Genomic DNA, 11361 nt, shown 5'->3' on the forward strand with positions numbered 1-11361 from the left:
GCAACATCTGTAATCCCAGCTCCTTGGAAGGCTGAGGCAGGAGGGTCTTAAATTTAAGGCCTAAGCAATTTAGGGAGAACTTACCTCAAAAAAGTAAAGGGCTACTGCACAAAACTCAAAGTAGATCAAGGGCCTAGGGATTAGACCAGAGATTGCACTTAATAGAAGAAAAAGCAGGCCCAAGTCTTCATCATATCAGCTTAGGACCTGACTTCCTTAACAAAAGACTCCTAAAGTGCAAGAAATAAAATCAAGAATTAATAAATAGGATGGATTCCAGCTAAAAAGTGTTGCAGCAAAGGAAACAATGTGAAGAGAGAACCAACAGAATGGGAGAAAATCTTTTTACTACATGCACATCAGAGTACAATGCCACAGTCTGGCTAGGCACAAAATCATGAGCTACTCACAGCCTTGTAGATTCAAACAGCAATTCTTTATTCCCGAACTCACACCAGCATTCTACAAACACGTTCTGGGGAAATCCACGTTCTGGGCCCAAATCACGTTCTGGGCAAAATCCCAAATACTCTGAATCCAACAGAACTCAACGGGGACTCAACGAGCAGGCGCGCCTGAGGCAGCAGGATATGCCCTGTTCCCAGCAGGGTACACCTTAAACCTGGAACCGCCCTAAACCCGGATTGTCCTAAACCGGGAACGCCCTAAACCCGGATCCGCCCTGGTCCTTGAGCAAGGTCACCTTACATGCAATGACACTGCAAATGACCTGGGTCATGCCATGCATCATTCTTACTTAGCAATGGCCCTCAGCAGTACTGATCTCCAGGGTATATAAAGAACTCCAAAAACTTAACATCAGAAGAACTAATAACTCAATCAATAAATGGTCTAAGGAGATGAGCAGAAACTTCACAGAAGATATATAATCAACAAATATACAAAAAAATGTTCAACATCTCTAGCAATTAAGAGAAATGCAAATCAAGACAGATTTCATCTCCAGTCAGAATGGCAATCATCAAGGATTCAAGCAACAATAAGTGCTGGTGATGATGTGGGGGAAAACAGACACTGATTCATCACTGGTGGGATTGTAAAATGGTACACATGGAGATTCCTTAGAAAACTTTGGAATCATTTGACCCATTGACCCAGCTGTCTCACTCCTGTCTATACCCAAAGGACTTAAAATCGGCATATTACAGTGGCACAGCCATTTCAATGTTTATGGCGGCTCCATTCATAATAGCTAAACTGTGGAACCAACCTACATGCCCTTCAATAGATGAATGGATAAAGAAACTGTGATGTATATATACACAATAGAATATTAGCCTTTAAGAAGAATGAAATTATGGCATTTTCAGGTAAATGGATGGAGTTGAAGAATATGCTAAGTGAAGTAAGCCAATCCCCCAAAATCAAAGGCCAAATGTTTTCTTTGATAAGTGGATGCTGATCCATAATGGGGAGTGGAATGTAAGGGAATGGGGAGGGCAAGGGAAGAATGGAGCAACTTTGGATTGGACAGAGGGGAGGGAGTAGATGGGGTGGTGTGGGGGGAGATGGTGGAATGAGTTGGACATTATTACTCTTTGGGTATGCTTGCATGAATGGTGTGACTACATCATGTACAACCAGAAAAGTGAAAAGTTGGGCTCCATTTGTGTAAAAAAAAAAAAAAAAAAGTGAAGGGCTAGGGATGCAGCTTAGTGGTAGAGCACCTCTGGGTTCAATCCCCAGTACTACTAAGTCTCCCATTGTTGGAGGGGCAGTAGACACGTAGCCCAGTGTATGGCACTTACCTGCCTAGCATGTGTAAAACTGTGAGTTCAATCCCTAGCACTGCAAAGCAGACTATTGTTAAGATCAAGAGCCCATAGTCTCAACTACTATGGAGGTTTAAGTGGTAGGTTTGCTTGAGCCCAGGAACTCACCCTGTGCAACATAGCCAGACCCTGTTTCAAAGACAAGGGCTTGGGGATTGGCTCAATACTAAAACACTTTGTTAGTATGTCTGAGGCTCTGGGTTCAATTTCCATGTGCCCTAAAATGGGGGTAGATAACATTGGGGTTTGGGGGAGAGAGAGAGAAATTCGATTTTTTTTTTTTTAAATGTGTTATTTTTTGCTGTACTGGGGATTAAACCCAGAGGTGCTCTACCACTGAGCTACATCCCAAGCTCTTCTCATATTTTTATTTTGAGACAGGGTTTTGCTAAATTCCCCAGGCTGTCCACCAACTTGCCACCATCCTGCTTCAGCCTCCTGAGGAGCTAGGATTACAGACCTGGGCTGCTACCATACCCAGCTGGGAAGTTGCCTTAACTCTATTGTAGTTAGCAGAAAAAGTTCTGATATTTTATTTCATAGTAGGGTGACTACAGATAATGTACTGAACAAATTTTTTTTAGAAGAAAAAGAAATCAAAATATTTTTGAGTATTTTCACCAAGAATAAATGATCACAGAAGAAAGGCTTATCCTGATTTCAATCATTACACAATGTATACATGTATTGAAACATCAGGTATCCCTTACATTTATACAATTTTTATGTATCACTTAAGAAACTAAAGTCTCCCTTTGTTTTAGTGACAAGAATAGCTTCTTTCTTTTTTTGGGGTGGTGGTGGAGGGGTGGGACTGAACTCAGAGACACTCAACCACTGAGCTTCATCCCCAGCTCTATCTCTATTTTGTATTTCATTTAGAGACAGGGACTCACTGAGGTGCTTACTGCCTCCTTTTTTGCTGGGGCTGGTTTTGATCTTGCAATCCTCCTGCCTCCGCCTCTCTAACCGTTGGGATTACAGGCTTGTGCCGCCCAGGTGGCTGCATCTTCCACACTGACCACATCTTATGATCATGATTGTTTCACAAGAACCTGCTTTGTCTCTGAAGAAAAATGACTGCTAAGGGTGGTTTATGCTTGTGAGGTGGTAAAGGATGTGTTCCTGGAATTCCCTGGCTCAGGAAACAATTCTTGAATTCCCTGAAATGGAGACTCATAATAGTCTGCTGAAAAACAGTAGGTTTGGGGGAAAAAAAAATTACAAAACCCAAAACCCAGTGGGTCAAAGGAAACAATATTCTGGAGATGAGTATTTAAGAAAACTGCCCCATGGCATTAACACCAATTTTATCAACTTTGGTTTCTTATCTATAAAATGAGACAATACCATCTAAGGATTACAGTGAGGATTATATAAGACACCCAGGGAACCGGGGAGGCCCTAGATTTCATTCATTGGTATAACAAGTATTGTGTAACTATTAACGGATGTTATCACTGAGCCGTGAATGAATCTGCACAGAAAATCTGGGCGCAGTGGCTGGATTCCTTATGCAATTCCATGTTCAAGTGCTGGGACTGGAAGTCGATCCCACGTGCTCCCACCCGGCTTTCTGACGGCCGGCCACACGTGTTCCACATGGCGGATGTGACGTCACCGCCCCGTGATTCCCGGAACCTACCTGTGGGCCCGGAAATTAAGTCGGCGAGGAGCCACCGATGACCGGAAGTAGGCTCCGGGCGGCGCAGCCAGACCCAGCTCCCGGGAGCTGGTCTAGGAGCGCGAGGAGGGTGGGACGCAGGGCGGGGCCGCTTCGGGGGCGGGGCCTGCGGGCCGGCGGGCTGGGGCTAGGGCCCCTCCTTCCCGCCGTACCCCGCCAGCTCGGGCGCCCGCGGCGGCGCGGCCATGAAGCTGAAGCTGAAGAACGTGTTTCTCGCCTACTTCCTGGTGTCGATCGCCGGCCTCCTCTACGCGCTGGTGCAGCTCGGTGAGCGGGGCGGGGCAGGGGTGCGGCGGGCCGGCCCGAGGGCGCCGGCCGCCGCGCATCCCGCCCTGGGGAGGAACCCCGCGCAGACATCATTCATCCCACTCGGCCCTCTGGACAGCCCTCTGCGGCCGCGGTGCACTACCCTCTAGAACGCTCCGCGGCTTCCCGCCGCACCTCGGATGAAATCCAGACTCCTTCCCAGAGCCTGCAAGGCCCCGCATGATTCTGCGGCCACCCTCCGGCCAAACCCCATTTCCCCTCTGCTTCCCTCTGCTTCAGCTAGACTGGCTCACTGTCAGTTTCTTGAGAACCTCGTGCTCAGCGCTTTCTTAAGCTCTTAACCTCCTCCCTCTCCCTGCGGCGCTTTTCTCCTTGCCCTTAGGCCGCTTCTTTCTCATTCTCTAGCTTGGATGTCACCTCGTCGGAGAGGCCTTACCTGACCACCTTTATTACTGCTGACTCCCTTCTATTCTCTATTTCCTCCATGGCCTTTATCACATTCTGTAGTGATTTATTAATCTGTTTCTTTGCTTAGTGTCTGCTTTCTCAAGTAAAGTGAAAGCTCCGTGAGGGCAGGGACTGTGTCTGTTTTATTCCCTGCTGTTTCCCCAGCACCTAAGGCAGTGCCTCCTAGGAGGACTATTCAATAAATATTTATCCAATGATGGAATCAGTGAATTTAATGACAAGTCTTTGGTCGTCATTAAGGGAGCAGATTGAAACCTTCCTCTTATACAGGGATTTAGGGAGAGTGCCACTTCGTGATCCTCAGGTATTTGAGACAGTCTGGTTGGGAGTAGTGGGACATGCCTCTCATTCTAGCTGCTCTGGAGGCTGAAGCAGGAGGATCACAAGTTCCTGCCTGAGCGACTTAGTTTTATTCCCTGCTGTCTCCCCAGCACCTAAGGGGATACAGCAAATAAAAGGCTGGGGATGCAGCTCAGTGGTAGAGTGCTTACCTACCATGCTTGAGACCTAAGGATTAATCCCCTGCACCAAGAGAAGAAAAGAAAAAAAAAGGAGAGAGAGAGACTGTCCTAGTTAAGGACCTCGACCTGTTTCTTATAATTCCAGAAGGTAAAAATTAAGAACAGTAAAATTAGGGTTAGTAGATAGAAAGGATAGCACAGATAACCGACTCAATATCAAAATAAAAATTGTAACAGGACTGAGAAATAGCTCTGGTAAAGCACTTGTCTAGAATGTACAAGGCCCTGGGTTCACCAGTGCCACACACAAAAAAATGTAACAGATGGACTTTTAAATGTGGAGGGACCAGACCTGTTGGCACACACCTGTAATTCCAGTGGCTGGGGAGACTAAGGCAGGAGGATCCCAAGTTCAAAGCCAGCCTCAGCAACTTAGTGAGACCCTAAGCAAGTTAACCAAACCCTGTCTCAAAATAAAAAAATAAAAATGGCTAGGGATATGGCTCAGTGATTAAGCACCCTGGGTTCAATCCCTGGTACCAAAAAAAAAAAAAAAGAAGAAGAAGAAGAAGAAGGTGGAGAGAGGCTGCTAATTGAGGCAGTGAGTTCCCCACCACCAGAGGAATAGAATAAGGCTAAAAGTCATAGACTGGGGATGTAGCTCCTTGGTAGAATGCTTGCCTAACTTGAGCTAAGGCTTGGTTTGACCCCTAGCACCACAAAGGAACAAAAAAGAAGTTGTAAGGGGAGGTCCTGCATTGGCTAGAGGTTAAAGAGGAAGGTTTTTGGCCCTTTGGGTTGCTGAACAAACTTGTGTTTCTCTGCCCCCCACTCCCTTTCCTTATTGGTGCTTCCTGGGACCAGGCCAGCCATGTGACTGTCTCCCTCCCCTGCGGGCAGCAGCTGAGCAGCTTCGGCAGAAGGATCTGAGGATTTCCGAGCTGCAAGCTGATCTCCGTCGCCCACCCCCAGCCCCTGCCCAGCCCCCTGAACCTGAGGCCCTGCCTACTATCTATGTCATTACCCCCACCTACGCCAGGTATGGGCTTTGGTTTACCCAAGAGGGTTCCTTCAACCAAGAAATTGGAGTTGATGATGAATTTGGGGAGGTACTGGGCTAGAGGAATGTTACTTTAAAGTAGAGCATGCCAAATGCGTGGATAAAGGAACCATATCTTTACTCAAAAGATCTGTGGGAAAATGGTTGTTTTTCTATTAAAATAGATAAGAACACACTAGGACACAGATTATAAAATTCCTTCTAATTTATAAGACACAAATACAAAGTTTCAAATAAATTTTGAGCTTGCAAATGAACTAACTCTTCTTGGTGATCCGATGGTGGAGACTAAACTAAAGAAGAGTGATTAAACTAAAGAAGAGTGCTGGGAATGTAGCTCAGTGACAGAGCTCTTGGCTAGTATGATCTAAGGCCGTGGGTTTGATTTTCTGCATCACATAAAAATGTAGGAAGAGGCTGAACAGTAACACTAGTCTAGAGATGGTTCCACAAGCTGTTGTTTACAGTGTGTTGCTCTTTACCAGGCACTGTGCTGAATGCTTTACATTGCTTTGTTTTAAATCAAAAATGTAGTTTTTCTACTGATAAAACCAATTTTGGAATGTGGTTTTGTATCTGTAGCCAAGAGGGCCTGTTAAACATGCCTCCCTGGAATCAAATGGTTGACCCCTCTAGGCACAGGTGGCTCTAGAGGCCATCTTCACACACACCACCAACCTTGGGAAACGCAGACAGATCTGAATGATATAGAAGCTCAGAAGAGGCTGAACCTCACATTCCCAATGCCTTCTCTAAAATCGAATCAATCTTTCTTCCTTCCCTGAAGAGTAATGAGCCAAAGGGCTCCTCTAAAATTCCACTCCCTGGAAACCCAGCACAGAAGGAAAAGACCCTGGTCTACTGGTGTTTTAAAAAGTCATTATCTTGGGCTGGAAAAGAGCTCAGCTGATAGAGTGTTTGCCTTGCATGCATAAGGTGGTGGGTTCAATCCCCAACACCACCACAAGAAAAAAAATGTCATGATCTTAGCTGGTTATGGTAGCACAAGCTTAAAATGCCATGCAACTCCAGAGGCTGAGGCAGGATGATCACAAGTTAAAGCCCAACCTCAGCAACTTAGTGAGGTCCTAATCAACTGTCAGACCCTGTCTCAAAAAAACAAAAGCCAAAAAGGTCATTATCTTCTTTACATTTTAGAACAACAGTATTCCCATTTTACAACTGAATAAATTTGAGGCTCAGATAGAGCAATTTCCGTGGTGTCTCACTTAAGTTGCTAAGCTGATATTCCAACCCAGTCTGATGCCAAAGACTATACCCTTAATTTTTATAGTCCCCCAGCTAGAGTTCTGGAGGTGAGTGGGTGACCAATATGGACTGGAAGGACAGGGCAGGTGAATGTCCACATGGAGCTGACAGTCAAGAAAGAGGGAGTTGGGAAAAGCCAGGGGAGAGGCCAGCAAGAGAAGCTTATCTGTTGCTGTCCTGGCTGAAGTGGGCCAACAGTACCTGCCCCTTTCCTTCCTGCATTTTTCCCCTGCAGGCTGGTGCAGAAGGCAGAACTGGTGAGGCTGTCCCAGACCCTGAGCCTGGTTCCCCGGCTGCACTGGTTGTTGGTGGAGGACTCCGATGGCCCTACCCCGCTGGTTTCGGGGCTGCTGTCTGCCTCTGGCCTCCTCTTCACACACCTGGCCGTCCTTACCCCCAAGGCCCAGCGGCTTCGGGAAGGCGAGCCAGGCTGGGTTCGCCCCCGTGGTGTAGAGCAGCGGAACAAGGCCCTGGAGTGGCTTCGGGGCAGAGGGGGCGCCGTGGGGGGGGAGAAGGACCCACCGCCACCAGGGACCCAGGGAGTCGTGTACTTTGCTGATGATGACAACACCTATAGCCGGGAGCTCTTTGAGGAGGTGAGCACTGGGATGGGGATGGGGAAGGAGACCAACCAGGTGGCACCAACTTCATCGATTTCCTTGATTACCAGTGTTGCTGTAGGCTGCTGGGTGAGGAGCAGGAAGCAGTGGGGCGGAGTGAGCCAAGTGGTTCTTTCTGTTTCCCCTTGGCTACCTGTTCTCTGTTTCTTCTCTCCTGACCTCTGTTAGATGCGCTGGACTCGTGGTGTCTCAGTGTGGCCCGTGGGGCTGGTGGGCGGTCTGCGATTCGAGGGCCCTCGGGTACAGGACGGCCGGGTTGTGGGCTTCCACACAGCATGGGAGCCCAACAGGCCCTTCCCCGTGGATATGGCGGGATTTGCTGTTGCTCTGCCCTTGCTGTTGGCTAAGCCTAGTGCCCAGTTTGATGCTACTGCTCCCCGAGGACACCTGGAGAGCAGTCTTCTGAGCCATCTAGTGGATCCCAAGGACTTAGAGCCACGGGCTGCCAATTGCACTCGGGTAAGGGGGTGGAGGTAGGCACAGAAACTTGGCTGTGGGATGGATAGGATGGGAAAAGTGGGGTGAAATCATGGGAATGGGTGTTTGAACAAGGAGAGAACTTAACAGCTCTCTAATCGACCTTGCTTACTCTAATGAAGGGGCAGCTGGGAGCCAGGGAGGGACAGTGGTCTTCTGCTATACATCTCCCACAATCCTGGTAACCTATGTGGCACAGAAAGGGTTAAGGGACAAAGCCCCATTTTAGAGGCATGAAAGTCAGCCCCATTCCCAGCCCTTCACATTTTGCAGACAACACTGTGAAGGTAGAGGAGTCAGAGAATCCATTCTACCCGGATGGCCCCAGAGGCCAAGCCACAGCTAGATCCAGCTCTAACTGAAACCCTCCCATACAGGTACTGGTGTGGCATACACGGACAGAGAAACCCAAGATGAAGCAGGAGGAGCAGCTACAGCGGCAGGGCCGGGGCTCAGACCCTGCCATTGAGGTGTGATGGCAGCCCCACCCTGACTTCCACCTATTTTAGGCACAGACCTTGTGGGACTGGGCACATGGCCTGCCCAGGATGTGGTTTTCCAAATCCTGACCCCTGAGAGCCAGAGGCAGCCCCTCCAGCCCTAGGGCATGGCCCAGCTGCTCCTCCCCTCCTTCAGCCTGCCATGTGGCACTGCCCACAAGGCTGGGGACAAGCGGCCCTTGTGTTGAGCCAGGTCAGCCCTGTCTGGGGTGGAGCAAAAGGACAGATGGACTTGGGAGGGAGGGTGGCTAAGGAACTGGGTAACTTATTGGGGCTGGGTATGCACTCGGGGGCTGAAGGAGCTGGGCTGGACCCTCCCCACTTGAGCATGCGGACCCCCCTCCTACCTCCAGAATAAAGAATCTCAACCTGGTGGGGCCTCTTGTTTTTCTTTACTTGGCACATCTCATCCTGTTCTTTCTCATCCTTAGAGAAGTGGGTACCTGTTCCTACAGGCCAAGCCATGGTCAGGGTCAGAAATTTGGTGTACTGACTTCTCCTTCAGACAGAAATCAATTCTTTCAGGGCTCTTAGCCCCCTAATAAGAAAGATAAGTAGCTTCCATCCAAAAGCTTTATTAAATCTATATATCCAAAGCAGTCTCCAGTCTTCCTGTGTCACTTTCCTGTCATCCTGTTCTTTTCTGATGGCTGGTGATTCTTGCTTCAATGGCTAGGCCCTAGGACACCTGGTTTTCTCCCTCACCCTACTCTAGCTTGCTGACTATACTTAACACCTCTTATTCCAGGACCCTACCTGAAGCCCTGGTAAGGAGTTGTGAATTTTCCACACTTGTCCATCTATCTGTCCCTCTTCCCCTTCCCCAACCCCTATCCCAACTCCTTGGGAGGTGCCTCTTCTGGTGGGGTTTTCTCAGGTGCTGCTCTGTGGGCAACCCCTCCCTGTAGCCATGCTGTTTTCAGCCCACCAGGAAACAGATAGCCCTGGGTCTCTTCTTCTGCATCGATGACCCCTCTAAGCCCCTCCAGCGCTGTCTGCAGGTACCGCAGGCCAAGGAGTACCAGAGCCTGTGGGAAAGCCAGGGAAAAGAGTGGGCCAATGCTTCCTAGGACAGTTGGAGACACAGTGGAGTCCCAGCTGGAAGGAGGCCCTGGACACTGTGCTAACTCACCTGCAGCAAGAAGGTGACAGCCAGCATGCTTCCCAGTGTGCTTGCCAAGCTCTGCAGGTGGCCCAGCAACACCTGGTGACACCCTTGGGCCCAGAGGTTTAGGTTGGGCTGTTGGGGATCGAAGAGAGGGTGGGCATAGGGGTCTGAGAGTTGGCTTTGCAGGCAAGGCCGGGGGGAGTGGGGGTTGCAGCAGGAAAAGGGAACCCCATCTGTCAGGTACAGGCCTTCCACATTACTCTGGATTCGGCTGCAAGAGGAGGGGGCAGGAGTGTTAGGATGTCTACAGACAGGCCTGTAGGAAAACTGAGGGCCGCAGGGGTTGAGAAGAGAAAAAAGATAGTAAAACATTTACCATCTGCTTTACTATGCGCCAGGCATGCATAATTCATTTATCTTCACCACAACTCTAAGATAGGTACCTGTCTATAAGACGGGTACTGTTAGATGAGTTTTACAGATGAGTAAATGGGTCCAGAGTACTTTGGCAACATACCCTGGGTGCACAACTGATAAATGGTAGAGCTATAATTCTTTCTCTCAACCACTGTGCTCTACTATGTGCCTGGGTAGTGAGAGGTGCGGTTTCAAGGTAGCAGGAGGGTATCTACCTAGGGAGGAGAAGGAAGAAAGAGAGAGAGAAGCATATCACTCACTCAACCACGTCGTGGTCACTGGGGTCCAGGTAACGGTTGCTAACCCACTGGACTCCAAACCAATCCTTGTAGCCATGGCGCCCGCAGCAGTGGTGCCTCAGCTGCAGTTCATCCATCAGCAGTTTGGCATGACAGTGCCCAGGTACCTCTGTGTCCTTGTAGCGAGTCAAGGCAGTCCCCAGACCCTCCTCCAGCCCCTCAACGAGACTCATAGGCAAACCCAGAGCTAGCCCCAGGGCAAAGACCAGGAGTCCCCCGCCTCCAACAGTGCCAGCCGCCAGCAACGGGCCCAGGACCCCTCGCCAGGGAGGGTATCGAGCTGCATCCAGACTTGCCCTGCTGGCTCCTGCACCCCCCAGTCCTGTGCCCAGAGCCACTGCACCCGCTACCAGGGCAACCTGGGGCAAGGCAGAGAATGGGCAGGAGGGAGCCAGGAAGGTTCCAAGGTACTGCAGCTGGACAAGGAGGTGGCTGCTACAGAGGAGGGTGAGGCCACCGGCCAGTGCCAACAACCAGGAGAGGAGCCAGAGCCCTTGAGCCAGTCGGATGCGGGACTGGAGGGGCAGCACCAGGGGCAACACCGGCGCCATCTCCCATCGCTGCCGGAGGGAGTACAGAGCCGTCGGAGATGGGGTTGGCGGGGGACGGAATGCTGAGTCAGCTCAGCCCGGCTTGAGCTGGGCTAATGCCACTCTGACCCCAATACCCTGCGCATCCTCCCACCCCAGCTTTAATAACCTTCCACCAGCCCCAATTCGGGATGCCTCGGCCTTGCCCCCTCAGGAAAAGCTCCGCCCCCGGGCAAAGGGCCCACTTCATGACCCCGCCCCTGCCCCTTCACGGAAATGGGGGGGTTTGGTCCGCTCGGTCCAACCGGGTTACGGGCTAGGGGCGGAGAGCTCAGGCCGGCTCCCTCCGGGATCCCTGAAAGCCCAGGGGCGGGGATCCCGGAAGGGCCTGGAGACCGCAGATGGACA

At 50.1% G+C, this 11361-nt stretch overlaps 2 protein-coding genes across 2 annotated transcripts; one reads left to right on the forward strand and one right to left on the reverse strand.

Moving 5' to 3' along the window:
* The first annotated feature begins 3578 nt into the window (after nt 1-3578).
* Nucleotides 3579-8972, forward strand: B3gat3 (beta-1,3-glucuronyltransferase 3). The gene is made up of 5 exons (XM_027944109.2): nt 3579-3744; nt 5538-5712; nt 7238-7598; nt 7791-8081; nt 8477-8972. The coding sequence occupies exons 1-5, from the start codon at nt 3663-3665 to the stop codon at nt 8573-8575; spliced, it is 1008 nt and encodes a 335-aa protein (XP_027799910.1). The 5' UTR covers nt 3579-3662; the 3' UTR covers nt 8576-8972.
* A 186-nt stretch (nt 8973-9158) lies between these two features.
* Nucleotides 9159-11359, reverse strand: Rom1 (retinal outer segment membrane protein 1). Its single transcript, XM_027944108.2, has 3 exons — nt 10385-11359; nt 9732-9978; nt 9159-9627 (listed from the first exon to the last, which is right to left on the reverse strand). Exons 1-3 carry the CDS (start codon nt 10972-10974, stop codon nt 9430-9432), a joined length of 1035 nt encoding a protein of 344 aa, XP_027799909.2. The 5' UTR covers nt 10975-11359; the 3' UTR covers nt 9159-9429.
* Nucleotides 11360-11361: the final 2 nt, after the last annotated feature.

The sequence above is a fragment of the Marmota flaviventris genome, chromosome 9, assembly GCF_047511675.1.
Source record: "Marmota flaviventris isolate mMarFla1 chromosome 9, mMarFla1.hap1, whole genome shotgun sequence".
Lineage (NCBI taxonomy): Eukaryota > Metazoa > Chordata > Mammalia > Rodentia > Sciuridae > Marmota > Marmota flaviventris.